The sequence below is a fragment of the Trichechus manatus genome, unplaced genomic scaffold, assembly GCF_000243295.1.
Source record: "Trichechus manatus latirostris isolate Lorelei unplaced genomic scaffold, TriManLat1.0 scaffold00040, whole genome shotgun sequence".
NCBI lineage: Eukaryota > Metazoa > Chordata > Mammalia > Sirenia > Trichechidae > Trichechus > Trichechus manatus.
Window position 1 is genome coordinate 9,450,781 of NW_004443976.1, and position 22,041 is coordinate 9,472,821.

The 22,041-nt window shown below is 44.1% G+C and overlaps 1 protein-coding gene across 1 annotated transcript in view; it reads right to left on the reverse strand.

Annotated features, from left to right (window-relative positions):
- GLP2R (glucagon like peptide 2 receptor) overlaps window positions 1–22,041 on the reverse strand; it is a 106,040-nt gene that overhangs the window by 4,754 nt on the left and 79,245 nt on the right. The window contains exons 11-12 of the mRNA XM_004375982.1: window positions 18,498–18,636; window positions 1,049–1,090 (exon numbers count right to left, since the gene is read on the reverse strand). Coding sequence (XP_004376039.1) covers window positions 1,049–1,090; window positions 18,498–18,636 — 181 coding nt within the window. The remainder of the gene's footprint in view (window positions 1–1,048; window positions 1,091–18,497; window positions 18,637–22,041) is intronic.

Below are 22,041 nucleotides of genomic sequence, written 5' to 3' on the forward strand. Positions count from 1 at the left end.
ATAGTGAGAATAGCAGCACAACTGGAAGAATGTAATCGATGTCACTGAATTGTAAATGTAGAAACTTTCAAAATGGTGTAATTTTGGCTATGTATATTTTCACCAAAAAAACGTCCTCAAGGTCGAAAAGAGAGAGTGTTGACATGTCAGGGGTTGTTAACCAATGTCATAAAACAATATGTGTACTGACTGTTTAATGAGAAACTATTTGTTCTGTAGACCTTCATCTAAAGCACAATAAAAAAATTTAAAAAACAAAAAAAAAAACAATTTATTCTGTCATCAACTTTCCTTTCTCTAATAATTGGGCAGGCTTATTAGATTCTCCTAATAAAACAGTAATAGTTTCTCTTAAATCTACAGTGTAGTCAGGAAAAAAAGAAGGTTATATTCTAGTGGGAGGAGACGGAAATAAATATTTAAACCTGGGATGGGGGAGGGGATGAAAGGGACTAGAAACTCCACCAGCTCCTGAAGACTAGAGAAAAACCTGTCCTGGCCGCGGCCCCTCCCCTTTTCAAGCCTCTTTCCAGGGGAGCAGAGAGCCGGTTGGGGCTATGCAATAATAATAATAAAAGAAATCATCGTAATTATCATGTATTGAGCCTCTGCTGTGGGCTCAGTGTGCCTAGGGCAACACTATGAGGCAGGGAGTTACTATTCCCATTTTTACAGATAAGGAAACTGAGGCTCAAAGAAGCAAAGTGACTTCTAACTCTCAGCGCTCCTAAGTGGGTGAACTGAGACTTGAATCTTGCTTTTTCGACTCCAGAGTTAAAGCTCATTTTCTCTATTGTGCTGTAATATTCCTAGCACGTCTCCAGCGAGGCCAGGACTGCGAGCTGAGTTTCTTCACGCCCATCCTTACCTTTTTCTCCCATGTGACTAAGCGGCCTCCACTGGATGCTCACACCACAATCTCGTCCCAATACATGCTGGTCCCCGCATGTGCCCCCATAGCACCATCACATAAGCAGAAACCTCTGCAGGCAGGAGGACCCCAGCCCCAGTCTCGCACGCAGCTGGGATGGCGGCATGGAAAACGTACCTCTCCATTGGCAAAGCAGTACTGGAAGGCTACAAGTAATCCCTGGAATGAAAGGAGAGGTGGCATGAAATTGGACTAGGCAGAAGTCATGTCTGAGAGTTACTGGGAAAGTCCAAAGGCCTGCCCTAGACGGAGTAGCCCCAGAAGACGCACGCAGCTCCAGTGCCTGCACCAATTAGAGTTAGTCATACTGGTTATGCTAACTTGAACTTGCATGGGTCTCTTCTGCTTGTTCTGACACCCACTACTCATATCAATCTAGTTGTTTGCTTAGGTGCTCGTAGTCAAAGATGATTAAACCCCAAAGACCCCACATCATTCATTCAATTACACAAATACTGTGCATGGACTCTGTGCAAGGCCACTGTCCTATTTCCACTTGTCCATAGTGAGCCCTTCCTTTTGGAAACTGACCCTCCCTATTCTCTGGGCTTCTTGTTGGGCTGTCAATCATGTGGTCTCCGTGTTTCAGGATCAAATAGGCATGTGACCCCAGCAGGGCTAATCAGAGTTCTTGTCATTGGGAGATGAAAGAAGGTTGGATCCTCTTCTCTGGGTTTGCCAGCTTTTTAGATGACATATGCCTGGACAGCGGCAGCTATCTTCCCAGCTTCATGGAGAGAGTGTGCCTGTCGAGGGTGATGCTAACACAGAGAAAAGCAGAGGCAGAGATGCTGAGAGATAGATTTTTGATGATATTTTTGAGTACCCAGATCCAGTTATGTCTGATCATGAAATTTTCATTTATTTGAGGTAATAAATACCTTTTCCCTTAAGTCAGAATATTTTTTAAAAAAAGAGAAATCAGATCACTTCGCTCCAGTGGTTTTCTATCACACTGAGAATATAATAAAACTCCTGTCTATGGAAGGCCCTAGATGATCTAGGCTCTGTGTCTTTATGTCTCTGGCTTTATCTTGTAGCATGCTTCTCCTAAGCTGCTACCATATTTTTACACAAATAACGCACGCCTTCTATGTTTGCTAGCCAAACACGCCCTCCCCTTGCAAGGTATTTTCATAAGCACCACTATGCCAATTTTTTTTACACACCAATGTAAAAAAATTAGCATAGCGCACTTACGAAAACATCTCATGACGGAAGGGCACCGTTGGCAAACAAACGTAGAAGGTACACGTTATTTGCATAAAAATATAGTACTATTTCAGCTACATGACCCTTCTGGCTTCCACCAACAGGTCAAGCTCAAGAATTAGTTATCAACTGCTGCATAAAAAATCACCCCAAAATTTGGTGAATAATAACTATTAATATTTATCACATAACATACTTTCTGGGCACAGTGGTGGTTCAGTGGTAGAATTCTCCCCTTCCATGCAGGAGACCAGGGTTTGATTCCTGGCTGATGCACCTTAAGCATAGCCACCACCCATGGAGGCTTAGATGTTGCTATGATGGGGAACAGGTTTCAGTGGACCTTCTAGAGTAAGAGACTAGGAAGAAAGACCTGGTGAGCTATTTGCAAATAATCAGCCAATGAAAATCTTATGGATCACAATGGTCCAATCCCATTGCATATGGGGGCCAACTCAGTGGCAGCTAACAACAACATACTTTCTATGGGTCGAGCGTCTTCTAGTGGCTTAACTGGGTATACTGACTCAGGGTCTCTCAGAAGGTTGCAGTCAAGATGCTGGCTGGAAGTACAGGCACCTGAAGGCTTGACTGGGGCTATGAGATCTGCTTCCAGAAGGCCCACTCACATGCCTGGCAAGTTGGTGCTGGTTGTTGGTGGGAGGCCTCAGTCCCTCTCCATGGAGCTGCATGAGTATCCTGACAACATGGCGGCTGGCTTCCCCCAGAGGAAGTGACCAAGAAAGCATGGCAGAAGCTGCAATGCCTTTTATGACTTAGCCTCAGAAGTCACTCACCCTCACTTCCACAATATCCTAATAGTCACACAAGTCAACCCTATTCATTGTGGAAGAGGACGACATAAGAGTATAAATACTAGGAGGTGAAAGTGGGGGCCATATTGGAGGCTCGGCTGGTTATCACAGTTCACTTCCTTCTCAGGTCCCTTCACACTCTGTGTTCCAGACCATTTTTCCCTCAAATCTCTACATAGTTGGCTTTTCAAAATTCAGGTTTGAGCTCAAAAATCACCTAAAAGAGAGGCCTTTCCTGTCCACCCAATTTTTGGCAGCCACTCTGGTCACCATCATAGTGTTCTACATGACACTCTTCACAGCACTAGAATTATATTATTATTTATTTGTTTACTTGGTTATTATCTGTCCCTCCCCCCCCCCAGCCCCCAACAAGACTAGCATCCTTATCTAGTTTTTTCACTGCCAGATCCACAGCATCCGAACAATGCCTGATGCACAATAAGAGCTCAACAAATATTTGTTGAAGAAGTGAGTGAGTGAATGAAGGAATGAGTTGGGTTTCTGCCACTTATACAAAGTCAGATTCACTTTGAAATATTATAGTACAGCTTGCTTCCTATTGTCTTTGTTTAGAACTGTGGACACAAGCATGATGATGGCCAAAAAAAAAAACCACTGCTGTCGAGTCGGTTCCGACTCATAGAGACCCTGTAGGACAGAGTAGGACCGCCCCATGCGGCTTCCAAGGAGCGCCTGGTGGGTTTGAACTGCCAACCTTTTGGTTAGCAGCCATAGCTCTTAACCACTACGCCAGCAGGGTTTCCATGAAAACAATAGGCCACCTTTATATGACATTTTCATTTACAGAACATCTTTGTTGGAGAAGTTTCAATAAAGAATAATCTCTTGGAGTAGGAAAATTTTTCTGGATTCTCTGCTTCTTTACCAGAGATCTGGCATCGAAGACGCTTTAATGTTCCTGGCCCATTGTTTCCCAGACACTTGCTCATCCGGATTTGTTAAACCACCACCTATGAGAGCCTACACGCCATGGTTTTTCCTAACTGATGGTTTTTCCTAACTTTGGGCTCCGTGCCTGATACGTTGGAGCTGGATGTGTGTGTGGGACCCAAATACTTGAGTGTTTGTGGGAAAAAATCTCATAAAATGCCAGGAAAGCCCAAGGAACGGGCACACTTCCAACTACAGGGTGACGGTCACAGCAGCAGGCTGCCCTCTCCCATCTCTCTTGGTGATATTTCTCTCACCCCCCTCCCTTGTAAGGGGGGCTTGGTGCCAGGAAGGAGCTGAAATTGAAAAGGAATTATGAAACGTTGCCCTGGGGGTAGGTTTTTCTGCTCTTCCTTACATAAGCCTTCTTCAGCATGGCCACTCTGGAGCCAGGCAGAGATCTCCATGCGGACTATCATGTATTAGAGTAGAACTGTACCCCATAGGGTTTTCAATGGCTGATTTTTTAGAAATAGATCACCAGGCCTTTCTTCTTAGGTACCTCTGAGTGGACTCAAACCATCGGTTAAAAGTTTGCACCACTCAGGGACTACGCTGACTATCAGCACCAGTCAAATGCAGGATTCTGCCCACCAGCATGGAATTTTCCTTCTCTTATGCACCTAGACATTCCATGGCTATAGCTCCTCCTAAACGGGGCTCGTTAGTTCTAGTTAATAATCTCCACACATGCATTCCCATTGGAGGGGCACAGCTACTCTGCGTGGTTGGCAAGGCAGGTAATATTTGCCTCCAGGCACATGATTTCAGAGTGACTGGCTTTCCGTGTGCTGAAGTTTTCACCAACGAGTTGGCTAAAATAGGATTTCATACCACAAACCAGTCTTTTCACTTGCTCAGGTTCTCTCTTCACTGTTTTAGGAACATCCTAGAGTGTGGTTAACTCTTATTCTAGATAAGCAAGTGTGAAGGAAGTGGGGCCCACAGAACATATGGTGCTCAAACGTCATGTATCACCACTGCTTGGGAGTCTCTCCAAATATTCCTTAATAGTAGGAGGCTGGTGAAACTCTCAGAGCAATAAGCCCTTAGAACTTAAGGACCCTCTGGGGTCTTAAAAGTCTGTGAGCAGCCATCTAAGATACTCCACTGGTCTTACCCTTTCGGGAGCAAGGGAGAAGGAAGAAAACAAGATACAAGCGAAAGGTTAGTCCAAAGGACTAATGGATCACAACTACCACAGCCTCTACCAGACTGAGTCCAGTATAACTAGATGGTGCCTGGCTACCACCACTGAACGCTCTGACCGGGATCACAACAGAGGGTCCCAGACAGAGCTGGAGAAAAATGTAGAACAAAATTCTTACCCACAAAAAAAGACCAGACTTACCGGCCTGACCCTGAGAGTATGGCCCCCAGACAGCCTTTTAGCTCAGTAACGAAGTCACTCCCGAGGTTTACCCTTCAGCCAAATATTAGACAGCCCAATAAAACAAAATAAGACTAAAGGGGCACAACCGTCCAGGGACAAGAACTAGAAGGCTGGAGGGGACAGGAAAGCTGGTAATAGGGAACTCAAGGTCGAGAAGAGAGAGTGTTGACATGTTGTGGGGTTGTTAACCATTGTCATAAAACAATATGCGTACTGTTTAATGAGAAACTATTTGTTCTGTAAACCTTCATCTAAAGTACTATAAAAATAAATACATAAATACTAACCAAAGAAAAAACAAGTGAGACAAAACAAAAACAAATTAAAAACAAAAATATTTAAAAAAAAAAAGAAGTTAAGGACTCTCCAAAGCAGCAAAGAAACGACGCTCTTTAGGTGCTATGCTAATTCCTGCTGATGCCTATGATGGAGTCACTAAAATAGGATCCACCAAAAGTACACCCACACGTCTGCCTACCCCTCCTCTCACCTCCCAACCATCTGCTTCCACCTCCTGGGCTTATTCCAGCCACGTGAGAATTGCTTCCTCCTTCGGCAGATACCATATGAAAGCTGTGGGTGTGATTCAGAAAGCTGGCTTAGAAGCTAGGTTCTAAGAGAGGTTTCTATAAAGGGTTTCATTGTTAACCAAGTTTGGGAATCCTCTATGCCCTCTGAGAGGGCCATAGCCCACATTAGTCAATTCACAGCTCCAAGAAGTCCTTGAGTAAAGAAGTATACTTAACTTCGTTTCAACCAGAGTTTCTCAAACCATTTAAACACAGAACTCTTCCTTCAGGCAATGTCTATTACTATCTCGTGGGGCCAGTGTTTTGAGGAGAGACTGGATGGATGTTGGCCTCCATGTGCACTAATGGTAGAATTTCCCAGGGTATAACAGTCATTCATATGCTTAGACGGAAGTTCTCCATCTATTCATCTCTGACCACTGCCTCTCCGTACGGTTTTGACCCATTCTCAAGTCTCAGCTGTGTCTTTTCTGTAAGAGAAGTCAGATGTCATGCCAGGCAGTATCTCAGTGGCCCTGGAGTTGTTGGAGGCTTGCTCAGCTTGGAAGGGGTTTATTTCCAAGGACAGACAAGCCCCAGGAAAACCTGCTCCTTGGCCAATCTGCTCTGTACTTACTGGCTCTTTATCTCTATCCATGCCCATTCAACAAAATTAGCTCTGAAAATGGTTAGAGGAGATCTGAGATGATCAAGTTACACTAAAGCAGAAAAAACTAAACCTGGTGCCATCAAGTTGATTCCGACTCATAGCAACCTTACAGGACAGAGTAGAACTGCCCCATAGGGTTTCCAAGGAGCTGCTGATGGATTCGAACCGCTGACCTTTTGGTTAGCAGTGAGCTCTTAACCACTGTGCAGTCAGGGCTCCCAACTTACACTACTATCTTCATACCATCAACCTCCATGTGCTTGTGTTTTAACTTCTTATTTCTTACTGCATTTGTCTTAAATCCACTCATATCAAACACACCAACGGTTATGGATTGAATTGTGGCCTCCCAAAATATGTGTGAATTCCTGGCCTTTGTACCTGTGGGTGTGATCCTGTTTAGAAATAGGGTTTTTCTTTTGTTGTGTTAATGAGGCCAACCAAGGAACATCAAGGAACCAAGGAATCCTGGGGCTATTGACAAGGAAGGAATCAGAAAGGCTGAGATCCTGATTTGCACTTTCAGCCTCCAGAACTCTGAGAAAATAAATTTCTGTTCTTTAAAGCCACCTACTTGTGGTATTTGTGTTACAAAAATAAGTAACTAAGATACCAACCTCACTCACCCATCTCCTCCTGCGTATCTTAGTTGTATGTTGACCACATTTGAGTATGGAAGCTCATATCTTGAAACTTGCCAAGCCCCTGAGCTGAGTCCATAAACCTGGAAGCCAGCGCCACCTTCTGTGGGCATAATAGATAGGACTTCCCAGCTAGGTGGGCAAGGAAGGAGACCAGACCCAAAGTAGCTGGGGTCCCCAAGGGGCCAAACAGCCCAGTTTTAGGGCAGTCATCTCTCCCCAGCCACACTCTAGAGAAACAGTAAGGAAGAACCCTCACCTTAAAGCATTCAGAAGATTCAGAGATTTTGCAGACCAAAACTACGGAAGATAAACAGGTACCTCCACGTCAGTCTCCCCTCAGTCTGTTCCTGGATACTTCCTTTGACCTAATGTTGTCTTGTTCCCTTGAAAATCTAGTTGCCCAGTGAAGTGAACCTGAACCCTGATGGAGCTCCAAAGCTATAAACTTCCAATCTGGGGATTATATACAGAATTGGCAGATGCCTCACCCGTGGGCACAACTATCACCTGGAAGTGGGAGGTGGACAATCCACCCTGGAAAATGTAATAAATTTTGGAATGACTTGACTCAGTTGAGCCAGGCTCCTTTCTCTTCACTGCATCTCTCATTGCCCATGAATTTGGCACAGATAATCCTGATTTCTCAATTACCTATGTTCTCTTGAAGAAGAACTATGAGAACAAGACTAAGACCCACGACCTCCCCTAGACTTTTCTGGTCCATGTCTTCTCCTTACTTTGGGAGCCTATGTGCAGAAGAAGATAAGTTCACTAGACTTTTGATCCTCCTTGAAAAGTACAAACTACAATGACCACTGTTCCTCGATGAGAAAGATGTAATGTTGCTTTTCACTCTATTTTGAAAAAGAATGAAATAGTGGTGTCCAGTCCCGTCTCCTTCTACTGCTGTCCAGACCTTAGAGCTCCCTGCTTCTTGTCCTTTTCCAAACGCAATTTTCCCTTCTACTCTTTGATTCTCCGAACTCTCCAATATCCTACCAGTGAATTCCAGGGAATTGTACTTAAGAGTTGCTTTCTGGTACTTACAACCTAAAAACACAAACAGAAGAATGTAGGCTTAAATCTCAATGCTGTCCTTATTGTTTGTGTGAGTTCAGGCAACTCATTTAACTTTGGTGAATCTCACTTTGCTCATCTGTAAAATGGCACTGATAAGTTGAGATAATATGAGTAAGTGCATAGCACAGTATCTGGCACATAGTAAGTGCTCAATAATTGGTAAATGTTGTTACACTTATTTTTCCTGCTTCTAAAGGCAATGGTATTGTTGTTAGGTGCTGTCAAGTTGATTCCGACTCATAGTGACCCTACAGGACAGAGTAGAACTGCCCCATTGGGTTTCCAAGGAGCGGCTGATGGATTTGAACTGCCAACCTTTTGGCTAGCAGTGAAGCTCTTAACCACTGCACCACCAGGGCTCCTCCAAAGACAATGGGTATCAGAGCCACTGTCTCAGGAATAGTGGTGCAAGGTGGTTAGCAGAGCATTAGCTGGCTCCAGGACCAAATGTTCTACTATGGTCACTAGTCTCCTGAGATGGCCGCAACAATTTCCTCCCATCCTTGTAGATACATTCTACTCCTTACACCAAGAGATGAACCTTACTTTCCCTCCCATTAAATCTGGGATGACTTTATGGCTGCTTTTACCAATACAATGTGGTAGAAGTGACATCAGGGACTTTTGAGACTATGCCTTAAGCAGACTAGAAGTTTCTACTTTCTCTCTCTTAGAGCCTTTGCTCTTGGGATGCTCCTTCTCAGAATCCAGCTGCCATGCTGTGAGATGCCAAGATACATGGAGAGGCCATACAGAGGAGAACTGAGGCTCACTGGCCAATAGCCTCAGCTGAGCTCCCAGACAATAGCCAGCATCAATGTCTAACCATGTGAATGTGCCATTTTGGATGTTCCAGCCCATTTGAGCCCCTTGATGATCACAGCCCCAGCCAAAATTACACGGATCAAAAGGACAACCCAACTGAGGCCAGCCAGAATCATTAAAGACAATAAAATGGTTTCTGCTTTAAGTCCTGAAGTGTTGAGGTAGCTTGTTACACAGCAATAGATGAACAAACCATCCCCCCTTGCCAGAGGAATCTGAGAGGCTAGGATTCTTTCTCAGAAATCTGCCCATATTACCCTACATGGGTGTCTGGTCCTCAACTGGCCTTGGGCAGGTGATCTTACATGACTGATCATGCCCTCAGCAGGGAAAAAGCCATCATACTGACATAACAGCTGCAGTCTTTGTTTTTTTGGTTTATTTATTTATTTTATTACGTTTTAAAGAAGATTAACACCAAGAAATATAGAAAACCCAAGTTACTAAGCTTTAGTACTTGAAATCCCCAAAAGACTGAAATGCAATAAATATGTTTTCATAACGGAAAAAAAAAAGAGTTACTAATATGTCCTCTGTTTCGGTTCAAAGCAACACACAATTCAGCTCTAACAGGAGAAAAAAAGAAAATTTTCCAATGGCACGAGCCACATCTCAGGCCTCATCTCCTTGGCCCTTGGTGAACATGGAGTGGGCAGGCACATTGTTTCTGTTCTGTGCCCAGAATCTCAGCACCATGGGAGAAAGATGTGGCAATCTGCTTCCATAAAGATTACAACTTTGGAAATCCTATGGGGAAGTTCTAATCTGTCCTATAGGGTCGCTATGAGTTGGAATGGACTTGACGGCAACAGGGTAACCTCTGGGTACAAATTTCACATGTCCCACTTATACAAGTAAGTTTCTGTTCTTTAAAGTCCACCCACTTGTGGTATTTCTTTTGCAGCAGCATAACTAAGACACCTAGAATCATGCAGAATAATAAAGATGATTGTCATTTGTCTTAGGCTGGGTTCTCTAGAGAAGCAAAACCAATGAAGCATATATATATAGAAAGAGAGACAGAGAGATTTATCTCAAAGAAATGGTTCATGTGGTTGCAAAGGCGAACAAGTCCCAAGTCCGTGGGTCAGGCATCAGGCTGGAGGCTTCTCCTGACTCATGTAGCTGCAGGGGCTGATGAACCCAAGATTGGCAGGTCGGCTGGCAGGCCACTGGCTCACAGACTGTAGAGGCTGACATCCAAGATGGGCAGGTAAGACTGCATGCTGCTGGCTCATAGGCTGTAGAGGCTGGTGAATCCCAAGATTCACAGGTAAGATGGTAGGCCACTGGCTCACAGGTTGTGGAGGCTGATGAATCCAAAGATTGGCAGGCAATATGGAAGGCTCAAAGCCAAGAACTGGGAGTTAGATGATGATGAGCCAGATGCAGTATCCAGAGCAAGCAAGTGATCTTTGCCAGAGCGTCCATGTATATATTGGATGCAGGCCACACCCCTGAGAAAACTCCCCTTACAACTGATTGGCTGATCACATCAGATCACATCATGGACAGTAGCTACATCATTACATAACTTCCAAATTACATTATTACATAACTGCCAAATTACATCATTACATAACTGCCAGACCACTGAGAATCATGGCCCAGCCAAGTTAACACTCAACTTTAACCATCACAGTCCACCCTTTGTCAACCTGGTACCTGTACACATCTCCTGGTACCTGTACACATCTCCTCAAACCATACACAATCTCTAAATAAAGATAATTACAAAGTCACACTTGTGACTAACATGATACATGTACAACAGAAAAAGCACTAGCCCTGCTTACATCCTACATTCTAAAAGTGTAGAAAACAAAAATATTTGATGCATACACACAAGGAGGAAATACCCATAACAATTACAGTCCTTATTTCTGCAACTGTTCACATAGTCATAACTGGTATTTATAACTACCTTCTTTCACCACCCATTCTGTATTCCCTTTACCTTCACCAAGTATCTCAACTGGTTGTGGTTCTTTCCCTGGTGGGGTAACCCAAACCTTCATTCCTGAAGGGTCTGGGACATTAGTAGTCGTGTTGGAATTGGGTTGCTGTAGTTTTCCATTGACTTTAATCACAGGGCATGGTAGTACTAAGAGAAACCCTAAGGGATCTCCTGTATTCCAGACATACTCTTTTTTACCTCCATTATGCAACATCAATCCAATTTCCCCTTGGTATTCAAGGCTGATCACACAGGCCAATATAGTAACTGTTGTTACTGTTGCCTGTTGATCCAGAGCAAGAGGAGCACAAAGTGGCCAGGTGGCATTCTTAACTTCCATTTCAATGGAATCTGTGTTGTGTCTCTAGGTGGGAGCATCCCTCCCTTTGGAACTAAGACCTCTAGACCCAAAGAGCATAGGATTACAGGGACAGGAAGCAAAAATTTTACAAGTGGGTCACTAGGGGTAATAGTGAGTGGTGTCACTCCCATTGCCACCCCTTGATTCCTGGAACCATGAATCATGGTTATGGGAGAAACAGCAACATACATAGAATGCTGGTTTCAAGCATGTACAGCCTCCTGGAGAACATTGCCCCAACCCTGCAAAATGTTGCCACCTAGCTGGCACTGTAATTGTGTCTTTAGTAGGCCATTCCATCGTTCTATCAAGCCAGCTGCTTCAGAATGATGAGGAACATGGTAAGACCAGTGAATTCCATGAGCATGGGCTGACTGCCGTACTTCATTTGCTGTGAAGTGAGTCCCTTGATCCGAGCTGATGCTGTGTGGGATACCATGATAGTGGATAAAGCATTCTGTGTGAATCCACAGATGGTAGTTTTAGAAGAAGCACTGCATGCAGGGAAGGCAAATCTATATCTAGAGTAAGTGTCTATCTCAGTAAAAACGAAACGCTGCCCCTTCCATGATGGACACGGTTCGATGTAATCAACCAACCACCAGGTTGCTGACTGATCACCTTGGAGAATGGTGCCATATCAGGGACTCAGTGTTGGTCTCTACTGCTGGCAGATTGGGCATTCAGCAATGGCTATAGCCATGTCAGTCTTGGTGAGTGGAAGTCCATGTGCTGAACCCATGCATAACCTCCAACCCTGCCACCATTGCTGCTTTGTTCATGAGCCCACTGGGCAATGATGGCTGGGGAAAGACGATGATGGTTTTCCACAGAACGCGTCACCCTATCCACTGGATTGTTAAAATGTTCCTCTGTTGAAGTCACCCTTTGGTAAGCATTCACAAATATCTTCACTTATTTGAACCATTCAGACAAGCCTATCCATATACATCTTCCCCATACCTCCTTGTCACCAATTTTCCAATCATGTTCCTTCCAAGTACCTGACCATCCAGCCAAATCATTGGCTATAGTCCATGAATCAGTATACAGTTGAACATCTGGTCATTTCTCCTTCCAAGCAAAATGAACAACCAGGTGCACTGCTCGAAGTTCTTCTGCCCATTGGGAGGATTTTCCTTCACCACTGTTCTTCAGGGACGTCCCAGAAAGGGGCTGCAGTGCTGCTGCTGTCCACTTTGGACTGTGCCTGCATATCACGCAGAACCATCTGTAAACCAGGGACAAGTTTTCACTTCTTCGGTCAACTGATCATAAGGAATTCCCCATTAGGCCATAGGTGCAGACTGAGAGAGGGCAGGTAATGTGACAGGAGTGGAGACCATGGGCATTTGGGCCACTTCCTCATGTACCTTCACGTCCTGCTGGAGCCAGATCTCGTATATACCACTTCCATTTAATGATGGAGTGCTGCTGTGCATGTCTGATTTTATGACCCTGTGGGCCAGACAACACCAAGTTCATGATGGGCAGTTCAGGCTGCACAGTGACTTAGTGGCACATGGTTAAGTTTTCAGTCTCTACTAAGGCCCAATAACAAGCCAAAATCTGTTTCTCAAAAGAATAGTTATCTGCAGAGGATGACAAGGCTTTACTCCAAAATTCTAAGGGTCTGCTCTGTGATGCACTAATACAGGCCTGCCAAAGGCTCCAAACAGCATCTCTATCTGCCACTGACACTTCAAGCACCATTGGATCAGCTGGATCATACGGCCCAAGTGACAGAGCGGCTTGCACAGCAGCCTGAACCTGTTGCAGAGCCTTCTCTTATTCTGGCTTCCTCTCAAAACTAGTAGCTTTTCGAGTCACTTGATAAATAAGCTAGAGTAACACACCCAGATGAGGGATATGTTGCCTCCAAAATCCAAAGTGGCCCACCAGACATTGAGCCTCCTTTTTAATTGCAGGAGGGGCCAGATGCAATAACTTATCCTTCACTTTAGAAGGAATATCTCAATATGCCCCACATCACTGGACCTCTAGAAATTTCACTGAGGTGGAAATTTCACTGAATTGTTGTAGGATTAATTTTCCATACTGTAGCACAAAAATGTTTTCGCAGTAAGTCCAGAGTCACTGACACTTCTTCCTTACTAGATCCATTCAGCATAATGTCGTCAATGTGACTGACCAGTGTGATGTCTTGTGGAAGGGAAAGGCAATCAAGGTCCTTGTGGACTAAATTATGATGTAGGGCTGGAAAGTGGACATAACCTGAGGTAGGATTGTAAAGGTTTATTGCTGGCCTTGCCAGCTGAAGGAAAATTGCTTCCAGTGTTCCTTCAAAATCAAAATCGAGAAAAAGGCATTGGCTAGATCAATAGCTGCATACCAGGTACCAGGAGATGTATTAATTTGCTCAAGCAATGAAACCACATCTGGAACAGCAGCTTCCATTGGAATCACCATCTGATTGAGTTTTTGATAATCCACTGTCATTCTCCAAGATCCATCTGTTTTTTGTACAGGTCAAATAGGCAAGGTGAATGGGGATGTGATGGGAATCACCATCCCTGCATCCTTCCAAGTTCTCAAAAGTGGCAGTAATCTCTGCAATCCCTGCAGGAATGTGGTATTGCTTTTGATTTACTATTTTCCTAGGCAGGGGCAGCTCTAATGGCTTCCACTTGGCTTTTCCTACCATAATAGCCCTTATTCTATTTGTCAGGGATCAAATATGGGGGTTCTGCCAGTTGCTGAGTGTATCTATTCCAATTATGCATACTGGAACTGGGGAAATCACTATAGGATGGATTCTGGGATCCACTGGACCCACTATGAGATGAACCTGAGCTAAGACTCCATTAATAACCTGACCTCCATATACCCCCACTCTGACTGGTGGGCCACGGTGATGTTTTGGGTCTCCTGGAATTAGTGTCAGTTCAGAGACAGTATCCAGTAATCCTAGAAAAGTCTGATTATTTCCTTTTCCCCAGTGAATAGTCACTCCTGTAAAAGGCTATAGATCCTTTTGAGGAAAGCTGGGAGAAAGATTAACAGTATAAATTTTTGACAGTGTAGTAGGGTCCTTCCTCAAGGAGATCTGGCCTCCCCTTCATTCAATAGGTTGTGGGTCTGCAAACTCACTCAAGTCTGGGAATTGACTGAGGAGCTGTGATTCTCCATTCTGGTGAGTCCAGTTAGACTGCCATTTACTTGACCTAGAATTCCTCTGCTTGTACGGATCAAGTAAATATTTAGTAGATTTTCCATCTGTTTCACTCCTAGGGACTCCATGACTAAGTAGCCAATTACTTACTGCTTTGACTCCGCTATCCACTATGGTAACCACTCCCATCTTGTCTTTGCCGATTGATTGCCACCACTTGGCCCCTACCACCACAGGGTCCAATCAACCCCATTGTAGTTAGGTGTCTTAATTCAGTTAGGGCAGTTCCCACTGTCAAATCTGACTTACATAAAATAGCAATCATATTAATCTTCAAGGATGCTGGGGCTCCCTTCACAAATTTGTTCCTCACCGTTGTGGTAAAAGGTGTATCCTCTGGGCACTCCATGTGTGGGTCTGTGGGTCTAACGTGATAAATCCACTCTAACATGCCAGTTTCTCTAATTCTCTGGATACCTTCTTCTACAGTATACCAAGGCAGGTCTGGTACTTCAGTGTGATTTAGTGTAGGCCACTGAGTAATCCATGCTTCAGCGAACCAACCAAATAAACTATTAGATCCTTTCCTAACCCTTTGAGCTGAACATTGAATGAAGAATCTGTGCTTAGCGGGCCCCTATCAAGAAACTCAGACTGACGCAACTTTATATTCCTTGCACCATTATCCCACACCCTTAATAGCCATTTCCACACGTATTCCCCAGGTTTCTGCTTGTACATATTAGACAGGTCAAGCAGTTCTTTTGGAGTGTAGCATACCTCCTTCTGGGTCACACTTTGTAGTTTACCTTTTGGGGCTCACTGGGACTTAAGTCTAGTTATAAGTCTAGAAGCAAAAATGGATGGTGGTGGTGGGCCCGGGGAACTTTCAGCAATGTCTTATAAGGCACCTATCTCAGGCAAGGCGCCAGGCATCGCCCCAGGTGCTACCCCAGTGATATCTCAGGAAAACGTTCTTTAGGCACAGCTGGGTTAATCTCACCAGATGGGGGTGGAAGGGATAATGGTTTTACTGGTGTCATGGATTGATTTATGTCCCCCCAAAAATGTGTGTATCAATTTGGCTGAGTCATGATTCCCAGTATTGTATGATTGTGTACCATTTTGTAATCTGATGTGATTTCCTTACGTGTTGTAAACTCTATCACTATGATGTGATAAGATGGATTAGCAGCAGTTACACTGACGAGGTCTACAAGATTGGATAGTGTCTTAAGCCAATCTCTTCTGAGATATAAAAGAGAGAAGCAAGCAGAGACACATGGGAACCTCATACCACCAAGAAAGAAGTTCTGGGAGAAGAGCACATCCTTTGGACCTGAGGTTCCTGTGCTGAGATGCTCCCAGACCAAGGGAAGACTGATGCATCACAAGGACCTTCCTCCAGAGCCACCAGAGAGAGAAAGCCTTCCCCTGGAGCTGATGCCTTGAATTTGGACTTGCAGCCTACTAGACTGTGAGAGAATAAATTTCTCTTTGTTAAAGCCATCCACTTGTGGAATTTTTGTTATAGTGGCACTAGATGACTAAGACAACTGGGGGGGTGGTCACTTAGCAGACAAAGATGGAGTGATCTCTTCAGATGGGAGTAAGAGGGCTGGTTCTGTTGGTAGGAGTGATTCAACAGAATTTAGGGGCTCAGTGTCCCCAGCCTACTGATTACCTGTTCATATGTACTCATCCCAAGTTTCAGGATCCCATTTCTTCGCAGTCAATGTCCTCACTTTAATTTCAAACACCATTTGAGGTTGGGAATTCAATTGGTATTATAATTCAGCCACTCTTATGATAAGACTCTGGGTTTGGTTTTCAGCAATATCAGCTCTGTTACTATAAGAAATGAGGCTTTCTTTCAGGTCACAAGTGACAACTTTTATGTGACACTTGAGCTGTGACTCTGAAGCCCTGAGCTCATCTCTTTCTTTAACCACATTGTCTAGTGAAAGTAGGACCAACCAACCAGCTTCCCTATAGTTCTCATTCTGACAAAATTGTAGAAAAGTATCAACCAGAGCCTCACTTCTCACAAATGCTTAATTTATTGATGGTGATATTTTGTGGTTTTAATATTTCCATCTCATGTCATGGATTAGCAGCATCCTCTCTACTACTGGAGGCAGAGTCATCAGTGCCTGTAAGACTAGTCATACTTGAGAACAAATTTAGAAACCGCATCTTTATGATTTTGTTTCTCTAGTACCACTCTCGGTACCAAATGTCTTAGGCTGGGTTCTCCAGAGAAGCAGAACCAGTGCAGTATGCATATATATAAAGAGAGAGAGAGATAAATATTTATCATGAGGAAATGGCTCACGTCGTTGTACAGGCTGGTGTCTTAGTCATCTAGTGCTGCTATAACAGAAATACCACAAGTGGATGACTTTAACAAAGAGAAATTTATTTTCTCACAGTCTAGTAAGCTAGAAGTCCAAATTCAGGGCGTTAGCACTAGGGGAAGACTTTCTCTCTCTGTCAGCTCTGGAGGAAGGTCCTTGTCATCAATCTTCCCCTGGACTAGGAGCTTCTACATGCAGGAACCTCAGGTCCAGAGGACGCACTCTGCTCCCAGTGCTGCTTTCTTGGTGGTATGATGTGCCCCACTCTCTGCTCACTTCCCTTTCCTTTTCTCTTGTAATATAAAAGGTGGTGCAGGCCACACCCCAGGGAACTCCCTTTACATTGGATCAGGGATGTGACCTCAGCCAGGGTATTACATCCCACCCTAATCCTCTTTAACATAATCTAATCTTGCCTCATTGACCACGGGCAGGATTAGCTTTTGCAACACACAGGAAAATTATATCAATCACAAAATGGAGGACAACCACACAATACTGGGAATCATGTCCTAACAAAGTTGATACACATATTTTTAGCAGACACAATTCAATCCATGGCAGCTGGCAAGTCCCAATCCATGGGTCTGGTGTCAGGCTGGAGGCTTCTCCTGACTCATATACCTGCGGGGGCTGGCAAACCCAAGATCAGCAGATCAGACAGCAAGCTGCTGGCTCACAGACTGTAGGGGCTAGTGAATCCCAAGATTGGTAAGTAAGATGGCAGGCTGCTGGCTCACAGGCTGCAGAGGCTGATGAATCCCAAGATTGGCAGGCAATATGGTAGGCTCATATCCCAAGAACCAGAGGTCAGATGATGAAGGGCTGGATGTAGGATCTAGAGCAAGCAAGCTTTGCCAGAACACCCAAAGTTGGATGCAGGCCACACCCCCAAGGAAACGCCCCTTAAAACTGATTGGCTGCTCACATCAGATCACTTCATGGAGGATGACTATATCATTACATAACTGCCAAATTACGTCATTACAAAACTGCCAAATTACATCATTACATAACCGCCAAACTACATCATTATACATCTGCCGAACTACATCATCACATGACTGCCAAACCGCTGAGAATCGTAGCCCAGCCAAGTTGACACACAACCTTAACCATCACCTCATTTTAAGCTACTAAGTTTTAGGGTTGCTTGTTACATAGCAATAGATAACCAAAATACCCAGATAACATAAGCATAGCTGACCCCTTCTTTCTAGTTTTGGCCCCCACACATCTGTCAAGGTTCTAATGCCTCCTAGTCTGGATTCACTGATTCTTACCCAACTTGTCCCATGTTCTGAATAATGTCACTTGCCCTGCAGACAGTGGCACAAAGCTCTGCAGAGAATCCAGCAGAAAGAGGCACTTAACAAAACGCTTCATGTTGACACTCACAGTTAAAATGATCACACCAACTCTTACAGCCCAGGACGCCGACCGCTTTTCCCTTCTTAGTCACTGAGTCATACTGGTAGGATCAAGGCAACACTTTCATCTGCACATCCCTCTAATGCCAAACGCTCTCACTGATGGAGCCTGCTAATGCTAGAACTCAATTTGTATCCACAGGCTCTCTCAATTCCAAGGCCGTTTAGATCACATGCATTTTGTTTGCACCAAAGCCAAGACATCATGATTCAGACGCCCACTTACATGGAAGGAGCTCAGTGCCAACTGAATGAAGAGTCGTATCAGTTTTGAAAATCCTTGAACTTGCTCATCAGTGATGAAAGAGAAGAGGATCTCATGAACACCCAATAAAGGAATGAGGACCAGCGTTGATTTTGCCAATCTGTAAACGACAACCAAATAGTGTTATGAAGGCCACCTTGTGAATAGGCAACATTTTCTGCTGCACTGTGCATGCCATTATTGTAGCTCTTATCATTTTGGTGAAGAGCTGATTTTTCAGTTTGTCCCTTCGATACATATTTAATAGCTTAAGGGCCAGTGTGATTTTGTTCACTGTTGCATACCTACACCCACTTCATAGTAGATGCTCAGGAAACATTAATTGAATGAATGAATGAACTCACCCATACAGATTATGAGATACCTATATATATTAAAGAGTTCTCTGGTAGCACAAATGGTCAATGCACTTAGCTAATAACCAAAAGGTTAGAGGTTCAAGTCCACCCAAGGTGCCTCAAAAGAAAGGCCTGGCAATCTACTTCTGAAAAATCAACCATTGAAAACCCTGTAGAGTGCATTTCTATTCTGACACACATGGGGTCACCATGAGTCGGAATCAACTCGATGGTGACTGGTTTTGTTTTCTTTTGTGTCATAGACCTTAACATTTTGCCTGATGAACAGATTTCCATGCAAGTGTCTGCCATGCTGGAATACTCCATCCCTACAAGGTTTGACAAGTATCCTACTGTCTAGCCTTTTCAGGACTTGCAATGCTGGCGCTTTACTGAGCCTGAGAAGAGAAAGAAAAGGACTTGCCCAGGGTCATACCGCCAATAAATGGTGAGTCCTAACCTGACTTCTGACTTTACACTGAAGCCTTGCATACTTCATGTAGGATTTCGCCATCAGACTCCCCACTGACCGGCAACCCTGGTGATAGCGAGGGCTGCAGGAAATGAAAAACTGATCCTCCTCATAAAAGTGCTGTTTGGAGGGTCCCTGTTGTATACAGAGACAAACATTCCTTTGTACCACCCACGTGGTCAAAGCACACAGCTGGGGCCCAAACACTCCATATAGGTGGTTCCCAAACTTGGCTGACTATTAGAATTCTTTAAGAAGCCCTTTTAAAAAATATATAGATTCCTGGGCCCCAGTGTCCAACCTCCGGATCAAAATCACTGGAGGTTGGGTCCTGGGAGTCTGTAATTTTAAGGAACTCCACGTAGGATTCTGATAAGCAGCCGGGCATGGAAACCACTGCTCTTTAGTATTGAGCTGCTTCTTGGTTTAAAACTACACTTGCAAAGGTGACTCATATTCACAGCACAAACAAAACTACGGGTCTTATACACATTGGATAAAAAGAGCTTAATTGTAATGATATTTTAGTCCAAGCTACTTCTCTTAAAGGGCCAGCCTAGGAGGAGGTTTAGCCCCCAAACCTCTGGAGTCAGAGATATAGAAGCACAAGGACACGAGTAGTTCCTGGGTGGTAGAGAAAGTTAACGCACTTAGCTACTAGCCGAAAGGCTGGATTCAAGTCCTCCCAGAGGCACCTTGGAAGAAAGGCCTGGCGATCTACTTCTGAAAAATGGGCCATTGAAAATCTTAAGGAGCACAGCTCTGCTCTGACACACATGGGGGCACCATGGGTTGGAGTCAACTTGATGGCAACTGGCTAAATCATGGGCAGGTTCTTCGGGAAGTTTGAATTCTGTTCAAGAGAAAGAACTTACTACAAATCCTGTGTCTAGAAGAGTCGTTCAAATGCCATGTTATCACTGAGACCAAAACAAAAACAAACCTCACTTTTTTGTGCCCTAAAAGGATGTAAGGCCAGTAGGAAGAGCAGGAGCCCCCAGGAAGGCAGGAGCCTACCTCAGCCACGTGGGCTGTGTGTACCTGCGCCTTGACCATGGAGGAGAGACAAGGAACGGGGAGACAGAACAGCAGGCCCTGGTTATGTGGCTCTCCTGAGCTAAGCTGCAGCTCTTCCCTCACCCTCAACTCCATCCATGTAGTAGTCGTTTACTATGCAACATTACAGGGCTCCCAAGGAGAGACGATTTCAAGAGTCTTTTATTTCCAGGAGCCGTTTTTAAAACCCCCTGGTTCAGAGCTTGCAAAGTGGTGAGTATGGGTTGTAACTGACTAGCAGACAGATTTTGCTTACCCCTTGTAGCTATTTTTGTTATTGGAACCATGTTTAAATAATTAGGAGAATGTTCAGATTCCCAGCTTCTTTTGAAAAATGGGGAGATCTAGCAACCAAAAAAAAAACAAAAACCCATTGCCGTCGAGTCAATTCCGACTTATAGCAACCCTAAAGGACAGAGTAGAACTGCCTCACAGGGTTTCCAGGGAGGGCCTGCTGGATTTGAACAGCTGACCTTTTGTTAGCAGCTGTAGCTCGTAACCTCTACGCCACCAGGGTTTCCAATCTGGCAGCACTGGGCCCAAATTCCTGCTTGGCGGTCACTGGCTACAGCTAGGTGGTGGCTGTCCCTTTAGAGGATCTCCAAGCCCCCACACAGCCTGCACTCCTCACTTGGGTTACCTGCTTGACCCTCGGAAGTGTTTGTGTTTGTGACCCTTGTTCTGGGTTATCTGGGTTCTAATGATACATACTTACATACTAGGAGTCCCTGGGTGGTGCAAACAGTTAACGTACTTAGCTGCTAACCAAAAGGTTGGAAGTTCGAGTCCACCCAGAGTCACCTCAGAAGAAAGTCCTGGCAATCTACTTCCAAAAAATTAGCCATTGAAAACCCTACGGAGTGCAGTTCTACTCTGACACACATGGAGTCTCCATGAGTCGGAATCGACACCACGGCAGCTGGTTATGGTACTTACACACTTACATACAGACTCACGTCCTACTATCAACTGATTCTTGGGACCATGCTAGGGTATTATTTTTTTTGGTTTTTTAAATGGCATTCTTTTAAATAAGAATTATTTCATTATTTTGGCATAATTTGAGATTTATAGAAAAGTAGCAAAGGTAGTACAGAGAGTTCCTGTATGCTTTTTTTCACCCAGCTTCCCCTAGTGTTCACATCTTACATAACTGCAGAACATTTGTCTAAACTGAGAAACCGATGTTGGTACATCGCTAATAACTAAACTCCAGAAGTCATTTAGTTTCACCAGTTTTTCCACTACCATCTTTTTCGAGTTCCAGGATGAATCCAGGATTCCACACTGCATTTAGTATGGGATTATTTTTCAAGAATAACCATATTTATATAGACTTTTGGGCAATTTGAGTAAGTACCACCCCTCTGGATGGATATAGGAAGGGACTCCCCACTCTTTACCTCAGTCTGACTTCTACCTTAGACAAAGTACTATTTGTGTCCCTGTTGAGATTAAAATCCACAATTAGCTACAGCAGTTTACTCTTATGGGCTGTGTTTACACTTATTTTTCATCTATAATCATTTGTTTATTTAAATGGTTTAGTTCCTGCAACCATTTAACTCTTCAGTAAATATTTATTGAGCATGTGATCTGGGCCCATGAGCAAGAACAGTGGAAGGAGGAGGAGTTTTAC